Source organism: Mesoplodon bidens, assembly GCF_964165515.1.
Source record: "Mesoplodon bidens genome assembly, chromosome: 2".
NCBI lineage: Eukaryota > Metazoa > Chordata > Mammalia > Artiodactyla > Ziphiidae > Mesoplodon > Mesoplodon bidens.
Genome location: NC_138177.1, coordinates 142,886,556 through 142,906,553, shown reverse-complemented (window position 1 = coordinate 142,906,553; position 19,998 = coordinate 142,886,556). Strand labels below are relative to the sequence as shown.

The 19,998-nt window shown below is 37.9% G+C and overlaps 1 protein-coding gene across 7 annotated transcripts in view; it reads right to left on the bottom strand.

Annotated features, from left to right (window-relative positions):
* Positions 1 to 3,507: 3,507 nt before the first annotated feature.
* The window catches only part of TUT4 (terminal uridylyl transferase 4), a 138,615-nt gene continuing 122,124 nt past the window's right edge, over positions 3,508 to 19,998 (bottom strand). Inside the window, exons 25-30 of one of the 7 annotated variants that reach the window (XM_081225224.1) lie at positions 14,913 to 15,028; positions 13,759 to 13,982; positions 13,048 to 13,148; positions 9,445 to 9,892; positions 5,503 to 5,661; positions 3,508 to 4,064 (exon numbers count right to left, since the gene is read on the bottom strand). In XM_081225224.1, coding sequence (XP_081081350.1) covers positions 3,976 to 4,064; positions 5,503 to 5,661; positions 9,445 to 9,892; positions 13,048 to 13,148; positions 13,759 to 13,982; positions 14,913 to 15,028 — 1,137 coding nt within the window. In that variant the 3' untranslated portion in view covers positions 3,508 to 3,975. Of the gene's footprint in view, positions 4,154 to 5,502; positions 5,662 to 9,444; positions 9,893 to 13,047; positions 13,149 to 13,758; positions 13,983 to 14,912; positions 15,029 to 19,998 lie in introns of all 7 variants that reach the window. The other 6 variants (XM_081225227.1, XM_081225225.1, XM_081225226.1 and 3 more) reach the window with 6 other exon arrangements.

The following is a 19,998-nucleotide window of genomic DNA, read 5'->3' as shown; positions in this document are numbered from 1 at the left end:
CGTGCCCTAGTCCGGGAAGATCCCACATGCCGCGGAGCGGCTGGGCCCGTGAGCCATGGCCACTGAGCCTGCACGTCCGGAGCCTGTGCTCCGCAACGGGAGAGGCCACAACAGTGAAAGGCCCGCGTACCACAATCAATCAATCAACCAACCAATCAATCAATCAATCAATAAAAATGGGAAATTATCATAAGACAAATGAAATATCTTAACACTGTCTATATACGAATAATATAACCAGGAAGTAGGGGAACTCTTTTAAGTGTCCTGGTTTCATTTTTTATGACAGGAGTCAGATACTATCTCTAAAACATACAAGAAGCTAAAACATACAAGTTAGAAAAAAATTACTCCAGCCTCTTTAATGTTTTCTGTAATTGTCCTTAATTTTGAAGGAGTCTTTTAGAACTAGATTCTCTTGTAGAAAAAATTTTTAAGTTGAACATTTCTTCACTTTTACATTTTTTTGTTAAATCCAAGTAAAATTAATTTGCCAGAGTACTAAATATAGCATATGAGCCCACTTTTGTAAAACTTTTCCTATGTGTGTATCTGTATATATGTGTACATATATGTATATAATGTATATATTTTTAGAGATGGTTTGAAAAAAAGAAGTTCACTAGATATTAATAGTATTAATTTCTGGTTTATGGGTTTCTGAGTGATTTTTATACTTTGTTCTTTTACTTAATGTTTTTTTTGTAATAAACACAGTTAAATTATCCTTTACAAGGAAAAATTGAGTTGTTTGGAGTTTAGAGCTTTTTGGTTTTTTTTTTTTTTGCGGTATGTGGGCCTCTCACTGTTGTGGCCTTTCCCATTGCGGAGCACAGGCTCCGGACGCGCAGGCTCAGCGGCCATGGCTCACAGGCCCAGCCACTCCGCGGCATGTGGGATCTTCCCGGACCAGGGCACGAACCCGTGTCCCCTGCATCGGCAGGCAGACTCTCAACCACTGCGCCACCAGGGAAGCCCTAGAGCTTTTTTTATAAGCTTACCAACACAGTTTATATATCGTTTCTTGGAACTGCAAATTGGTAACCACTTTTTGACAATATAGCAATTTGGCAATATGTAGCAGGAACCTTAGAACTTTTATCCTTTTTATCTAATAATCCCATTTATAAGAATTCACCATAATAGAATACAGTTGACCCTTGAATAACGCAGGTTTGAACTGTATGAGTCCACTTGTATGCAGGGTTTTTTCCAATAAATATTACTGTCCTACATGTTCCAAAGTTGGCTGAATCTGCAGATGTGGAACCATGGATATGGAGGGCCGACTATGGTATTTGAGCATCCACAGATTTTCGTATCTGCCACAGATCCTGGAACCAATTCTCTGTGGATTCTGAGGGATGACTATAATCAAATACACAGAAAAACAGCCTTATCCTATCATCATTTTACATATATTTTTATGTAGAGAAGAACTGGAAATAGCAAAAATGTCCATCTGTAGGGGACTGAATGAGTAAATTACATAGTATGTCATTAATATTCATATTTTTAAATAATCTTTAATGGCAAGAGAAAATATTAATCTCTCCAAGTGATTAAACATTATACAAAACATCTCAAAGCAATGTGATCTTAAGTGTGTGTGTTCTCTGCAGAAGACTGATAATTTTACACTTTTCAATTGATCTACAATGAATTTGAATTCATAATCAAAAACTTAAGTTTGTAATTTATATGAAAAATTTGTAAACTTATGAAACTCAGCTACTACTGCATAAATTATCAATACAAACTAAGAGTTTTCTATTTTTCAACTTCGAACAGTTTTGCAGTTATTGAACACTGGCAATTACTGAAGGAGGAATAAATGAGATGCTAAAAATTACTATATAGAACACTGTTATACAAGTAAAACCTAGATTACTGGGGTTTATTGCCCCATAAACACCTTTTGCCAGGTGGTATACTGCCTTCCTTTGGGAAGGAAGACTGAACTGGGGGCAGTCTCTTGCTGCAGACTGGCAGATTGTTTTGTTTTGTTTTGTTTTTGGCCACACCGCATGGCTTGTGGGATTTTAGTTCCCCGACCAGGGATCGAACCCAGGCCCTCGGCAGTGAGAGCACAGAGTCCCAACCACTGGACCACCAGGGAATTCCCAGATTGTTTTCTTTTTAATGAATATTTCAAATATATACAAAAGTAGAACAGTAAAATGAATACCCTATTCTCTAAGACCTGAAAGGACATGAAATACTTAGAACACTGACTTTAAAAGAAAATCCTGGGGCTTCCCTGGTGGCGCAGTGGTTGAGAGTCCGCCTGCCGATGCAGGGGACACGGGTTCGTGTCCCGGTCCGGGAAGATCCCACATGCCACAGAGTGGCTGGGCCCGTGAGCCATGGCCGCTGAGCCTGCGCATCCGGAGCCTGTGCTCCGCAACGGGAGAGGCCACAACAGTGAGAGGCCCGCGTACCACAAAAAAAAAAAAAGAAAATCCTGAATTCTCCAAGTCACAGTTTAACAGAAAAGTATATGTTGGGCCAGGTTATCTCATTAACAAACAAATAAGCTGAACTCCACCGCTTAGTAGGATTCCGCGGGATGCTGATTGAAGCTTTTTTTTTTTTTAACTGAAGTATAATTGATCAACAACACTGTGTTAGTTCCAGGTACACAGCATAGTGATTCAATATTTCTCTACATTACAAACTGATCACCATGGGGTGCTGAAGCTTTAATATGAAAAACTAACAGTAAACACACTTGATCTTAACATTTAATAAATGCCTTTCCAGGGCTATAAATACCATAGGAAAGCCTTCAACCTCCTGCAATAGATTTCAAGCATCTTCCTTCCATTTTGGAAAATATGGCAAAAGCCCAAGTGCTCTCATATTTAAGGAATGCATATCTGAGGAAGCAGAACAAAGATAACATACTGTTCTTAAAAGACATTTGTATTTACTTATTCTGCAGATTTCCAAATAAATCTATAGCATGATTTGGTCTAAAATCCCTGGCAAATCTCTGAGTTGTTTAGACAAGATGACCTCACTTCAATGTATAGTACCAAAACCAGCTACAAAATCTCTCACCAACAACACAAGTTTGAAATCCAACTATAATCACTGATCACAAGGCATTATTGGTAAACACCATCCTCACAACTATACCTTCATTCTATTTCCAACACATAACTGTGCTAACTTTAGAATTCATTTTGTTTTGCACCTCAGTTTTCCCAATGATAAAATGAGATAGGATCTACTTCTATCAACCTCATATGGGTGTTGTGAAGATCCAATAAAATAACATGAAAAGATTCTTAGATCTTTTTCTAAAACTAAGTCTGTGATTTAGAATACTCTATTCAATGAGAGTTAAACAAATCTCTGAATTGTTACATTATATTCCTATCATCTAAACAAGCAGATGAATTAACAAAATTTGACTCTTGTCAAAAAGATTTATTAACTTAAAATGGAATTACTTCAAATACAGACAAAAGCAAATTTCTGTTCAAGTTGGAATATTTTCAATATACAAGAATGTAAAAGAAAAAAATTCTAAATCTTCATGTTGAAATTTTATTTTATTATTATTTTTTTTACCTTTTAAAAAGTTTTTGGCACTACAAGGTTCTGTAAAGAATAGAAGTGACAAATTTAAAACACATGAAAGTCTTTCCTAATTCTTAAGAACAATATATATAAAGTCTGAAGCAACCAAAGTATGAATACAGCTAATAGAAAATAAAGAATGTAATTTTTAAATTCTCTCTTTATACAATTCATCAAGGTTAAACAAAACATAAAATTCCCTTAAAAATAGGGTAATAAAATAGATGAAATTTGTATCACTCAATTTGGTGATACTAGTAAAAACTATAGTTCATATTTATATACAAATAATACAGTCTTTAAAAACAGTCTTAGAATTTAAATAAGCTATCTAAACGTGTTAAAATTTTAAATCAGGACCTGATTTGTTTTGCTTTCCATTAAATGTCACTTTTTCTGCTGAATGTAACTGACACTGAGGTACGGATACCCTTGAGACAGCAGGATTGGCTGGTTGCTGTGCATCGGTAGACCAGCTGAAAGAAAATGGACTCGCATTACTCCGACACGTTTCCTCTTGGTGGGTGGGGACAACGCTCTCTACACCGACGGGTGGCACATCTGTCTGTTGGACACAACACAGACAGGAAACTGAAAGGCTTGTGCCTATTTATCTGAAAACCTCTTAGAATTAACTGTAGCTAGTTCTCTTTTTTCCTTTTTATATAGTAAAGAGGAGATGAAGCATGTCAAAACATTTAGCGGGGGGAGAAGGAGGAGGAGGGAAGGAAAATGTGAGTATGTGAAAGAAAACAGAGGAGACAAGAGAGATGGAGGGGAGGAATTAAGGGGAAAAAATCCACCAGGGAAGAACTTCAGACTCTCCTCCTCCTCCAAAAGGGCTTGTATGATCAATAGTCATTTCCCTCAGCCCTAGTTCTTTGCTCAGAATAAACCAGCCATAGTTAAGGTTCTGCCATTCTATAATACAGCAATGCCACACCAAGTACAATGGATAGTTTACGAAGGCTTAAGTGTATCAAGCCTGATAATCATAGCTGGGGCTTCCCCTTAGAAGTTATTTTATTTAGTCAACATTCCCAGAGTGCCCTTCTTTACTTTCTTGAACTCCTAGTTTAACTGTATTAACTGACTCTAGTTTTCTTATCTCCTAAGTTAACCAAGGGTTGAAGGCCAGATTCAGACGTTCCCTATTTGAACTGAGATACTGCTGAGGCAAGTAGGCTAGATAAAATGCTATTCATTACTTAGATCAAAGCCATTATTGGTACATTAGGACCAACAGAATATAATCAATTCTAATGTCATTCAAGTCTTAGTTTTGCTAAACAAATTTGACTGTCACTACTCAACTCAAAAACTTCTACTAGATCCCCACCACTTACTAAGTCCAAACTCCTTCATAATATGGCCTCAGCCTACCGCCTCTAGCCTCATCACCTATACATTTTCCCATTTACCTCATCTAGTCCTATTATTTTCTCTTTTCTCTTTTTTCCTATTCTTTTCACTGAGGCAAAACTCAGTGACTTTGCATGTATTATGGCCTCAGCTAAGAACACTCCTCCTCTCTAATCTCTACATGATCTCTAGGAAAAAAATCCCAAATCTCTTTCAAGATCTGATTTGACTGTCAAAATCTTGTGCAATTTGATCCCTGGTGTCTATATTCTGCTCTCTCTGCTAGGGCAAAGTTAACTGATTCCTCTAAGCTCCTATTCTTGTCTATTTTACAGGTCTGGCTTTCCTAATAAAATATGCATTAAGTGCAGGGGTTTTATTTAATTCTTGCTTGAGCAATAAGCACCTAGCACAGTCTGACACACAGTATGCTCTCTCAATAAATATTTACTGAATTCATAAATTTTCACTCTAAGATACTGGCCTTTACAAAGGCCCCTTGTCCCAGAACAAAACCCACCCAGCCTGTGATAAATACGTAAGCAATGGTACCTTGAGTATAGAAAGGTTTGTTGGGCTGAAATCTGGCATTTCCCTGATGCATGAAGTTCTGATGCAAACCATAAGGCCACGAAGCTGGGACAAGAGGGAAATGGGGTCGTGGTGCATGTTCCCAAGGAATTGGAGGATTTAGTCCTGGAAATCCTGGCTCTGCATTTCAACAATAAAGGAGAGACAAATTTTAAAACATCACTTTGTTCATTCAAATATTCCTTCATTCCACAAAGATTTATTGAGTATCTACCACTGACCAAGAAATATGCTAAATGCAGAGGATACCAAAAAAAATTTTTAAGGAATAAAAACACTGTAATTGTTCTCAAATTATTCATAAAGGAAACATTTAAGAAGTCATACACAATAATATGTGGTAATTGCTGTAACAGAGCGGTGGAAGGTGTCTAAAGAGAGGACTAACCCAATTGTTCAAGGACAGAGAAGGTTTTCCTAAAATGATGGACTAAATTGAGTGTTAAAGGACAAGGAACAAGTTACGCAAAATGGGACAAGGAGGACATTTTAGACAGAAGGAATAGTGTGTTCAAAAGCCAGGAAGCAGGAAAGTACAGCAAGTTTGGGAAGCTGCAAAATGACTGGCAATACAGAGACAGAGGTAAAGGAAGGCAGCGGTTAGAGAAAAGGCTGGAAAGGTAGGTAGGATCTATATTTCGAAGAACCTTAGTAGGTCACTAAGGAGCTTAACATTTTATCCTAAAGACAATGTCAACTATACCAGAATCAGTTATATCTTGGCCTGGAAGGAGATCCTATTAGAAGCTGAGGCACTGTGGTGAAATAGCTGAAAACTTGAGCATTGGAGCCAAACAGGTCTAAGTTCAAATACCAGTTACAAAAATTACTAAGGTTTAATTATGAACCCCAGGTTGTTATGAGGATTAAACGAGATAACAAAAATAAAGTGGCCTGCACAAATTCTGTCATATTAAGTGGGAACTCAAAAAATATGAGTCCTATTCTTTCTATGGCAAACCACTCCCACCAATCTACTTCCCTTTAAGATCTATCTTTAAGTACGTCTTTCAAAGCACAGTAACCCCTGAATCTTCTGGATCATTTTTGGTGGCTTTTCTCATTCAGGATCACAATGTGGCAGGAAATAATCTAAAAGACACTGCCCTTATTCACTAAACTTCCTAGCAGGAAGTTAGGAGGTACAGGATAGGGAGGAATAGGGAGCAAGAAAACTGAAACCCATACTAGCCACACTCCTACCAAGCTCAGTCTTCTCAGGAGCTAACCAGGTAAACAAAACAGCTGGTTCACTGCAAGTTCATAAAGCCAAGTTACAACTAAGAGCTGAAGCTGCAGAGCTCAGAGTTTACAAAAAATAAGACTGGGTATACTGTATTGAGGTCCTGACCAATTGAGAAATGTTTTAACATAAAAGGGTATCTTTTAGACTATACTTCAATCTCTCTTGGCCATTTTTTGCAACCAAGTATTTTCATAATACAATTAAAGATAGTCTGAAAAATTATCATTAAAGATAATCTGAAAAATGGGGTAAAAACTACTCATACAACCTCCTACTCTAATACAACCACTAGTATCATTTTAATATGTCCCCATCTGGTCTCTCCATTTTTAACATCATGTTAACTTTAGCTGTAATATTAACTAGGAGTTGTACACCCATCCAACAAATAATAAATATTTGCTGCATAACACTTTATTACATAATAATAATATATTATACAAATAATGTATCTACCTTACATCAGGCACTATACTGGACACCAGGGAGACAATGACAGGCAAGAAACAATTCATAACCTCTAAAAGTTCAGTCTAATGCATTATGCAGACAAGTAGACAGGCAATTTCAACACAGGAAGACGAGTGTTATAATATGGATACTAAGGAAACATGAAGGAGAGAAATGATACCTAATACAACTGGAAGACAGGATCAACAGGAATTAAAGGCTTCCTGAAGAAAGTGATCTAAATTTTAAAATGGAGGATGAGTAGGTTAGCCAAGCTTTGGAGCAAAGGAGAAGGAGGTGAGACTGAGCAGGAGAGTTAATGGAGAGGATATTCCAGGCAGAGGGAACAACTTAGGTAAACAATCAGGGGTAAGAGTACAGTGTGTTTGTAGGATGTTAATTAATTAGTTCATTAAGACTGAAACAGAGATCAAGGAGGTAGGGAGAAGAAGGAGTTAAAACTGAGTCGATATATCAAAAGGCAAAGCATTGGGTCTGTCTTCATGGTTATATAACTCAGTGACTATCAAGATGCATATCGTGGCATGCACACAATAAGTATTTGTTGAATGAGAGAAGTAGAGGCCACATTAGAATGGCCATGTATGACATATATCCTTTGTTCCTGGAAATTTAAATGAGTTCCCACATTCTGGAATTTCTGCTCAGCAAAATATATTATCTGTATTATTCCAAAGAGGTCTGAGCGCTTTAAGGAATAATATATATTTGCTTAAAATTATCACTAAAATTATTTTGAAAATTGATAAAGGGAAAGAATCAAGCTTTTAGTCTGCATTTCCTATACAAACAATATTTCAGGATAACCAAGCAGTTAATAAGGAAAAGAATCACAGACAAAAATTACAGAAGAATCACAAAGAGTAAATAGAAAATACTGATAACTGTTAAATCTGGGTATTGGGGGGGGTTCATTATACTTTAATCTCTCCTTTTGTGTTCATTTCAAATTTTCCCTAGTAAGAAAAAATCTACATATAAAACTAGATGAATGGAATTTATCAACTATTTTTAAATATGCAAAGATGAAAAAATGACTGGATGGTAATACACCAAAATATTTCTGAGCAGTTCTGTCTAGGAATTGAGATTATATATGATTTTCTTTTTCTTTTTCAAATGCTCTACAAAGAATATGTATTACTTAGATATCAGTAAAAAAAAAAAAACTATTCTTTCTTAAGCTACAAAGTGCTACTAATCTTTTTCTTTTTTAAAAATTGCTCCTTACTATAAGGGGACTTCCCTCATGGTCCAGTGGTAGCTCCGTGCTACCAATGCAGGGGGGCCGGGTTCGATACCTGGTCAGGGAACTAGATCCGCATGCTACAACTAAAAGAGCCTGCATGCTACAACTAAGACCTCACGTAGCCAGATAAGTAAATAAATATTAAAAACAAAACAAACAACCAAAAAAAACAAGTTAATTTATGGGTTTCCCTGGTGGCGCAGTGGTTGGGAGTCCGCCTGCTGATGCAGGGGACACAGGTTCGTGCCCCGGTCCGGGAAGATCCCACATGCCGCGGAGCAGCTGGGCCCGTGAGCCATGGCCGCTAAGCCTGCGCATCTGGAGCCTGTGCTCCGCAATGGGAGAGGCCACAACAGTGAGAGGCCCGTGTACCACAAAAAAAAAAAAAAAAAAAAAAAAAAAATTGCTCCTTACTAAAAGAGAGTAAGGGTCTAGGGCAAAGTTTACAGGTTTTGAAGAATGAAACTGGTTTAAATCTTGGATCTACTATGATTATAACAGGATGATAGTTATTTAACCCTTCAATTTCCTCAACTGTAAAATGAATGCTAATAATACCTACATCAAGCAAGACTGCAGCAAAAACTTAAAATAACAAAATAATAACTAAAATTTATGTTTATACCTCATTTAATATTCAAAACATCCCTGTGAGTTAGGTGCTATTAATTCACCTATTTTACAGATGAAACCAATGCACAAATAGATTATGCAACTGCCCAATGCCACATAATAAATGGCAGAGCCAGGATTCATATCCAGGCAGTCTGAATCCACAGCCTATACTCTTTACCTTTATCTAATGTTATACTGCCCCTCCACAAACACTGCTTGCCATCTTTTTACTCACATTTATTTCCCAGGTTCAACCAATAATACCAATCATCCAACTTTCTACAGACAGACACAGATACAAAAGAAGAAAAGGAAGGGTTACCCGAATTTCCCACTGTACCATTGTTCACCAGGGAATTTGGAGCCACAGTATGAGGCCAGTGTCCATCACGAGAGGAGCTAGGGATTGCCACAGGTCTGGCAGCAGGCTGTGCAAAGATGATGCTGGGATCGTTCAGGCCAATATTGCTGGGGGCACTGCCTGGTGCAGAATGGATTACTGGGCCATGAATAGGCCAGGATGGGGCAGGGATCTGGAGGGGGTGCACTGGCAACAATCCCATATTGTGCATGGGAGAATACTGAGCTGGTGGTGACTGAGGAAAGTTATACATAGGCATCTGGACCTGATGGGGGGGCTGGGCCCCCTGCTGAGGTGGGCCAAGCTTGGGTTGGGATCCTGGCTGAGATGGAGGCTGGGTAATGGCAGTGGATTGGGAAGAGTTCTGTGGAAATGGCTGGGGCTGAGGAGAATAAGATGGTGAATCAGACTGCAGAGAAAAAAAAAAAAAGACATTTTAAAATTAATTTACAAACATCTTAATTTTATAAAAGCAAAGATTATCAAAATATAAAACTATGGAGTTATTTTACTAGAATATTATAAATAGAACTCTATGATATACATAGTAACAAATAATAACAGAACCTCATTTTATATAAAAGCAGAGTTTTCCCCAAAGTTCTCAAACCCTCTCTCACAGAGGTTTTATCTCATAAACCTTTTTACTGCCCAAAGAAGAGAGCCGAGACATCATACCCATCATGTAGAACCCACAATTCCAATTTTAACTAGAAATTTACATCTAAATATCTCAGAGTCACTTTCATTCAGCTCCTCAACAAGCATTTACTGAGTGTCAATTAAGTATTGGGGGGACTTCCCTGGTGGTGCAGTGGTTAAGAATCTACCTGCCAATGCAGGGGACACGGGTTAGAGCCATGATCCGGGAAGATCCCACATGCCGTGGAGCAACTAAGCCCATGAGCCACAACTACTGAGCCCGTGTGCCACAACTACTGAAGCCCACGTACCTAGAGCCCATGCTCCACAACAAGAGAAGCCACCGCAATGAGAAGCCCGCACACCACAACGAAGAGTAGCCCCGGCTTGCCGCAAATAGAGAAAGCCTGCCAGCAGCAATGAAGACCCAACGCAGCCAAAAACTAAATAAATAAAATAAGTAATTTTATAAAAAATAAAAAAAAGAATTAAAAAAATTATGTACTGGGCATTGTTCTAGGTATTAAAAATATAATACTAACATGTATGCCCTCATAAAGCTTAAAGTCAATGGGGGAAAAGAGGAGGAACAGATAAAGATTATATAAGCAATCACAATAGAGTATAATAATTACTATGATAAACACTGTATAATATACAATGAAATCCCAGAGCAGGAACACCTAAACCCACTTTGGGAGAAGGAGGGAAGATAAGATGAAGGAAAGTGGAAATCTTCCTGAAGGAAGTGGCCTTTAAGCTGAGACTCAAGATAAATAGAAAACAGTATGATAAAAAGGCAGAGATAAGGAAAAGGGAAGATTCAGTTAGAGGGAACAACATAATTAAAGGTTATAGGTACACAACCACATGTCCTTTTAAAAAAAAGTAATTGGAATTTGAAATGGTTGCCTAGGCTAGGGAAGCAAATGGTTGTAAGCTATTTTTTACAGATAGAAACAACAGGACCTTGTGACTGACTGGATGTGGAGGCTGAGGGAGGAGTAGTAGTTCAGGAAACTAGATAGATAGCGGGATCATTCAATGAGATGGAGAACACAGGAGGAACAGGCAAACCTGGGGAGTTGGAAAGAAATATAAGCTACATTCTAGACATGTTGAAGCTGCAGTGCTTTGTGAGACCTCCGAATAGCAATGTTCATTAGTCAGACTCTTACCCAAATCTCAGGTGAGAAAAAAGTGAGTGCTAGAAGCAGAAGAAGAAAGTTAGGGGCACCACAGGAAAGTGATTAGAGCACAGGTTTTGGAGACAGAACCTAAGGATACAAGTTCTTGTTCCAAGTGTCTGTTGACCTCATGCAAGAAACTTAAATCTCAGCTTCTTCACCCATAAGGTATAAATAATAATAGAATCTACATCAGAGGTTTTTGTGAAGATTAACTACAACAATATATGTCAAAAATATAAACACCAAATTCAGAATAGTAGATAAGTTTTAGTAGCAAGGAAGGGATGGTAGGAAGGTTTTAAGATGGGAAAAGCATCTAAGAGGAATGCATAGGGGTTGTCAACTGTGGGTAATTTTTTAATAAACCAAAAACAACAAAGCATTAAGAATTGTTAAAACCTGGTGGTAGTGCATGGATGTTTATTATTTTCTATGATTTTTAAACATTTAAAAAATATTTTTAATAAAACAGGAAGAACAAATGCATATACAGCACACAGCACTCAATAAATATTAGTTAATTGTTATTACATAACTTTTATGAAACTGTCAGGCCCATAGTAGTACATATTCAAATGTTTGAGGTAGGGTTAGTGGGCTCCTAAATGTTTTTCCAAGACAAGCCCTACTGCTGCTCTTCAAATTCTCTAAGAATTTTTTCTAAAATACAGATCACATCAGATTTAGCATGTTTTAACAGATAACAGCTTTGAAGCTGCACAGACCTGGGTTTGAATCTTTTAATTTTTCTTATTCTCAGCTTCCCAATTTGTAAAATTTGATCACACCAATACCTACCACTTCACATGTCCATTCAAAGGATTAGATGTGATAATACGTGTGAAGCACTAAAAGCATAGTGTCAGATTTAGAGTAAGCATTCAGTTAGGATTTAACTATTAATTTAAGAAGTGCAAGGTGAATACAGATTTAGACAAAGGTTAGAGCAACTCAGCAAAGTTAATATGAGACCTGTGAATCTGAACTCTAATTAAATACTCCATCTTTCACAGGATATATTTCACTAGGTATCCATATCAGCGATAAGAAGACACACAAAATTTCAAGCAAGTGAAGTGCCATGCATGTATTGCCCTAACAGTACTAAACCCTTAATACACCTCAATTTGGGGGTCTATTTTTAATTAATGGTACTCATATTCTTCCATTATGCAAAAGCTAAAACATCAAAGTTATCACCTCTTTTTTTTTTTTTTTTTTTTTTGTGGTACGCGGGCCTCTCACTGTTGTGGCCTCTCCCGTTGCGGAGCACAGGCTCTGGATGCGCAGGCTCAGCGGCCATGGCTCACGGGCCCAGCTGCTCTGCGGCATGTGGGATCTTCCCAGACTGGGGCACGAACCCGTGTCCCCTGCATCGGCAGGTGGACTCTTAACCACTGCGCCACCAGGGAAGCCCTATCACCTCATTTTAATACAACCACAACCAACAACCTTATTTGGTAGTTACCTTATTTTACAAATAAGAAACAGGTTCACTGAAGTTAAGTAGCTTGCCCATAGATATAAACCCAGATCTACATTACTCCAAAAGTAATGCACATTCTAGCTGATGTGCCTAGCAAGGACACCTCTATAAAGCACTGTGTAATCTTGAAGACTGTATTTACCAATCTGAAAGATCCTATCACCTACCAAAATTAGTACTATCTTCCTGCCAAGACCAACCCATCTGCAGGCAGAGTACTTGCACATTCTGAGGCAGAGTACTTACACATTCTGAGGACTGTCTAGTCCTTACGGACTGATCACCTTGTTGTTGGGCTGAACCAGCCACCTGTTGGGCATTTACAAGATTGCGGACCAGCTGGGCTGCTAAGAGAAGACATCAAAAAGAAATTCAACAGATAAAGAAAATAACAGAGAAATGACAATCAATAAATTCTCTTCTTCGGTAAAACAGTCTCAAATCTGAGATTTTATAAACTTGGACTTTTAAACTATGATTATGTTAGTGAAGGACTTTTAACAACTCATTTTTTTTCTTGTTTGTTAAGCCATTTCTCAATCCTTAGAGCATTAAAAAAAAAATACACTGGTCCTGGAAACAAGAACAAGTGTCATATTGCTTTTCTAAAGGAGACAATATATTTATTTAAGAAAATAACTTCTGCAACAAGAATCTGAATAACTGGAAATCATCACTTATATTTTTTTTCTTTCAATAAACTCTCATTTGGGTTTCTAATTCATGAAATTCCTTACGATACATAACAGGACAGATCTCCCTCTCTCATAAAAGCAGTGGGAAGAGATATAATTTCTCCTATATGTTCCCAGAAAAAATCTCTCTCTCTTTGATAAATTATAAGGTCCAAAATCATACAGCTATGTTTAGAATAGAGAATAATCAGGGTCCTTAGAATGACACAAACATAAATGACTTTATTTCCACCAGAAACTATTTTTGGCCTTTTCTATTTACCTGCCACACTGCTATTCCTCTGACGGGCCAGCTTGACCTCTGGGCACTCCCTTCGCACATGTCCTGCATCTCCACAGATAAAACATCTGAGGTCTCTGGGGTCTCTAAAGTCTCGAGTGTCGTGGAGGTCTCGGGGGTCAAGAAGGTCTCGGGAGTCTTTCTCCTCTTCATTCCCTTCCTTCTCTTCTTCACTGTCTTTCTTCTTTAGTCTAAACAGTAAACTGCTGATACCAATAATGTGGGGCTAGGGACTTATAAACTGAATGAACTATAGAACAAACTAAACTATGCAAGAGTCTCACAATAAAGGGATTAATGTGCCCATTGTTTCATGCATCATTTGAAGGCAAGGGTTCTCACATTTATAGCACACCTACTCATATGGCAGAAACTGGGTACTCTAGTAGTTTTATAATACAATAATCAATTTGTAATGTTTAGTATCAAATTTTAATCTTGTAACAATCCTTAGAGGTTGGTATTTACTATCTCCATTTTATAGTGGAAGACACTTGAGGTTTAGAGAAGGTAAGTGTCTTCTCTAAATTTAACAAATAGCAGTGATGGAAACTAGGAGTTTACTCTGTCTGAAAAGTTCTAAGCTCTTTATATTAGGCAAGACTTAATGACTAAAGAAGGGATCATCCTGGCCTATTAACACAGTGTATAGAACATAGTAAAGTATGTTTCATAGATGTATTTTCAGGGGGCACAGAGGATGTATATTCCTTAAGGTAAATATTATATAGGCATATCTCACAGCATATACCTCAAAGATTCAATTAATTATATTTTAATTATTGGTTTTCATAACTGTGAGGTCCTCAGCAAGAACCCCGTATCTTGGTCTTTTCTTCCCCTTGGATTCTAGTACAGTTTCCAGCACACAGTAGGTGTTAATAAATGCTTCTTCAGTTAAAAAAAAAAACCTGAGTGAATTAATGAATAAATGAACAAATAAACATCATGAGACACCACTGTACCAGAAATAAATCCCACTCTTTCACAAAATGCCACTCAAAACATATATTGACCTAAAGGTTCAACTGAAAGCCCTGAACTTTCTCAACTTAAACATAGCTGAACACAGTCATAGCTTTAATTTGTCCCACATTTATTTTCCCTGCAATGTTAATACATAATCATTTGCCAACCTTCTCCTTTTAGGGCAGTCTTTCATGTAGTGGCCTATTTTTCCACACACACGGCAACATCGATCGTTGGGAGCCAGTTCTCCATCTGTTAGTACTCTGGAATCAAAGAAGTACTCCTAGGGAGAAAATACAACTTTACTAGAAAAAAAATCACTATAAACTTTTGAATCCAAATTGAAAGGAGACTAAGATACAAAAGTGATTTTTTGAAAAAGGAAATAAATATCAACGAATATTTCACTGAACTAAAACCATGATATGAAAACAAGATTCAGAATTATCATCATCAATATCACAGCTGCTAACAGTACTAACCACTACTCATCCACATTATTTTCTCATTCATCTGTAGCATCTTTGTGTAATATCTCAATGAAAGTAGATATTATTTCCATGCTCATTTTATAGATGAGGAAACTGAGGCTCAGAAAGTTCAAGTCGTTTGCCCACAGAAAAAAGCTGGTAAGTAGCAGATAAAGGATTTAAAGCTAAGTCTGCCTGATTACAAAGCTCGTGTTTTCTGCCCCACCAGGCTACATCCAGAAAGGAATCATTCTCTTTACAAGAGCTCTATGTAAAGAAATCAATCCTCTGGTTTATTTAAAATATCACTGGATTTGCATTCAACATTTCAATAATATATAACATTTACTATATAAAGTAGAATACACCTAAAAAGACTGTAGAGAACCAATAAGAATTAAATCATTTTCCCAAGTCTTAGAAGAATCAGGCTTGTTTTTGCTTTATCCTACTACCTTGCTTATGCTTCTAAGCTTTACCTCAGTTTTGCACTATCACAGAGACTAGTTTGTCCCGATAGTACCCAAATCTTTGGATCGCAAGAGAACATGTCCACTTAGCACTCTTTGATTTCTTCTTTAAATCTATCTAATGTCAGGGATAAAAGTAATAAGAAACACACCGACTGGGATGGCTATTAAAAAAGAAAAAGGACAATAACAAGTATTGGTGAGAATGTGGAAAAACTGCAACCCTCATATATTGCTGGTGGGAATATAAAATAGCACAGCTCTTTTAGGAAACAGTTTGGCAGCTCCTCAGAAAGTTAAACATAAACTTAACAAAATGACCCAGCAATTCTACTGTTATACACCCAAAAGAAATGAAAACATATATCCACACAAGATTTTGTACACAAATATTCACAGCAGCACTACTCATAATAGCCAAAAAGTAGAAACAATTCAAATTTCCAACAAACTGATAGGAATGAATAAATAAAACGTAATATAACCATACAACTGAATATCAATCAACTATAAAAAAAAGAATGAAGTACTGATACACGTTACAACGTGAACCCTGAAAACATTCTGCTAAATGAAAGAAACCAGTCACAAAAGGCTACATATTCTATGATTCCATTTTCATAAAATGTCCACAGTAGGCAAATTTACAGTTGTGAGACGAAAAAGGAATGAGGATTGACTGCTAATGAGGACAGGAGTTTCCTTGAGAGAGGACGAAACATTCTAAAACTAGATGTAGTGATGGTTGCACAATCCTGCAGATATACTGAAAACCAATGAATTGCTCACTTTATATAGATGAACTGTACAGTACATAAATTATTTCTCAGTAAAGTTCTATTTCTAAAAAAGGATGCAATATAATTCTATACATTTACCATTGATGAAACCAATATAATTAATTAAAATCTTCCTCATCATATTTTCTGACAGGACAAAATGAAGGCCTTTCGCAGTTCACCCAGTTGCTTATGGCTGAAACCTAGGAATCACCCTGAACTTATTCTCCTTAACTCATCACCTCTAATTAATCACCAGGTTGTATCCATTCTACTCCTGAATATCTATCTCTTTAGATATTCTTCTTTCTTCAGCCCACCGTCCTAGTTAAGGTGGCCTAGACCTGGGGTCAGCAAACTTCTTCTGTAAAGAGCCAGAAAGTTAAAATTTTAGGTGTTGTGGTAAAATTGAAGGTATTATGTAGGTACTTATATAACAAAAGAGAAAGCAAATTTTCACAAATTTTTTTATTGAAGAATTTCAAAATATACTAACAATAATAGAGTATAATTTTTTATATAAGTTTATTAATTAGAAAAAAAAGGATACTTTCCGAGGGAGACATTTTGCTTAACTGGGGTTCAAAGTTAGTGTTCCCTATCATTAAAATAGAAGGCAAATGTTCATTTGTTAATGCTAATCTGCAATTATATTTTAAGCATTTCATCTTTGAAAATGTTTTTCACAGATGAAGAGGTTGAAGATTTAAGGTAAAGAGAATACAAATGGATCTAGAGTGCATATGGAAGGACTAGTCTCTGATAAAGAAGAGATATCTGGTGATTGGCCAGCAAAATGGTGGAGTAGAATGACATGAGCTCACCCGTTCTTACAAAAATACCAAAATCACAACCAACTGCTGAACAACCATCAACAAAAACATAAAATAAAAAACACACTGGAGAAAATATTTGCAAATGAAGCAACTGACAAAGGATTAATCTCCAAAATTTATAAACAGCTCATGCAGCTCAATAGCAAAAAAACAGACAACCCAATCCAAAAATGGGCAGAAGACTTAAATAGGCATTTCTCCAAAGAAGATATACAGACTGCCAACAAACACATGAAAGAATGCTCAACATCATTAATCATTAGAGAAATGCAAATCAAAACTACAATGAGATATCATCTCACACCAGTCAGAATGGCCATCATCAAGAAATCTAGAAACAATAAATGCTGGAGAGGGTGTGGAGAAAAGGGAACACTCTTGCACTGCTGGTGGGAATGTGAATTGGTACAGCCACTATGGAGAACGGTATGGAGGTTCCTTAAAAAACTACAAATAGAACTACCATATGACCCAGCAATCCCACTACTGGGCATATACCCTGAGAAAACCATAATTCAAAAAGAGACATGTACCAAAATGTTCATTGCAGCTCTATTCACAATAACCCGGAGCTGGAAACAACCTAAGTGTCCATCATCGGATGAATGGATAAAGAAGATGTGGCACATATATACAATGGAATATTACTCAGCCATAAAAAGAAACGAAACTGAGCTATTTGTAATGAGGTGGATAGACCTAGAGTCTGTCATACAGAGTGAAGTTAGTCAGAAAGAGAAAGACAAATACCGTATGCTAACACATATATACGGAATTAAAAAAAAAAAATGTCATGAAGAACCTAGGGGCAAAACGGGAATGAAGACGCAGACCTACTTGAGAATGGACTTGAGGATATGGGGAGGGGGAAGGGTGGGCTGTGACAAGGCGAAAGAGAGGCATGGACGTGTATACACTACCAAACGTAAGGTAGATAGATAGTGGGAAGCAGCCGCAGAGCACAGGGAGATCAGCTCGGTGCTTTGTGACCGCCTGGAGGGGTGGGATGGGGAGGGTGGGAGGGAGGGAGATGCATGAGGGAAGGGATGTGGGAACAGATGTATATGTATGACTGATTCACTTTGTTATAAAGCAGAAACTAATTAAAAAAATAAATAAATAAACTTTAAAAAAAAAAAAAAAAAAAACACACTGGAACCTACCAAAAAAGATACCCTACATAAAAAGACAAAGAAGAAACCACAACAAGATGGTAGTAGGGGCGCAATCACGGTAAAAATCAAATCCAATACCTGCTGGGTGGGCAACCCGCAAACTGAAAATTAACTATACCACAGAAGTTCTCCCACAGGAGTTAAAAGTCCTGAGCCCCACATCAGGCTTCCTAGCCTGGGGGTCTGGTAATGGGAGGAGGAGCCCCCCCCGCAAGAATCTGTCTTTGAAAGCCAGTGGGGTTTGACTGCAGGAATTCCACAGGACTGGGGGAAACAGAAACCCCACTCTTGGAGGGCATACACAAGATCCCATGCAGACCAGGACCCAGGGAAAAAGGCAGTGACCTCATAAGAGACTGGGCCAGACCTACCTGCTAGTACTGGAGGGTTTCCGGAGGAGGTGGGGGGGGCAGCTGTGGCTCACTGAGGAGACAAAGACACTGGCAGCAGCAGTTCTGGTGAGCACGCATTGGCATGAGCCCTCATGGAGACCCCATTTCCTTCCCAAGACCTAGCCCCACCAAACAGCCTGTAGGCTCAAGTGCTGGGACGCCTCAGGCCAAACAACCAACAGGTGGGAACACAGCCCCACCCATCAGCAGACAGGGTGCTTAAAGTCTTCCTGAGCATGGCCCTGCCCACTAGAAGGACAAGACCCAGGCCCACCCACAAGGGGGCAGGAACTAGACCCTCCCACCAGGAAACCTGCACAAGCCTCTCAGACAGCTTCATCCACCAGAGGGCAAACAGCAGAAGCAAGAAGAACTACAATCCTGCAGCCTGCAGAACGGAAACTGCCAATCACAGAAAGTCAAGACAAAATGAGACAGCAGAGGAATATGCCCCAGATGAAGGAACAAGACAAAAACTCAGAAGAACAACTAAGTGAAGTGGAGATAGGCAATCTACCAGAAAAAGAATTCAGAGTAATGATAGTGAAGATGATCCAAGATCTTGAAAAAAGAATGGAGGCATAAACTGAGAAGATGCAAGAAATATTTAACAAAGACCTAGAAGAACTAAAGAACAAACAAACAGAGATGAACAATACAATAACTGAAATGAAAAATGTAAAATATATAGGAATCAATAGCAGAGTAACTGAGGCAGAAGAACAGATAAGTGAGCTTGGAGACCAAATAGTGGAAATCACTGTCATGGAACAGAATAAAGAAAAAAGAATGAAAAGAAATGAACACAATCTAAGAGACCTCTGGGACAACATTAAATGCACCAACATTCACATTATGGGGTCCCAGAGGAAAACAGAGACAGAAAGGACTTGAGAAAATATTTGAAGAGATAATAGCTGAAAACTTCCCTAACACGGGAAAGGACACAGTCATCCAAGTCCAGGAAGGGCAGAGAGCCCCAGGCAAGATAAACCCAAGGAGGAACACGCCAAGACACATAGTAATCAAACTGACAAAAATTAAAGAAAAAGAAAAAATATGAAAAGCAACAAGGGAAAAACAACAAATAACATACAAGGGAACTCCCATAAGGTTATCAGCTGATTTCTC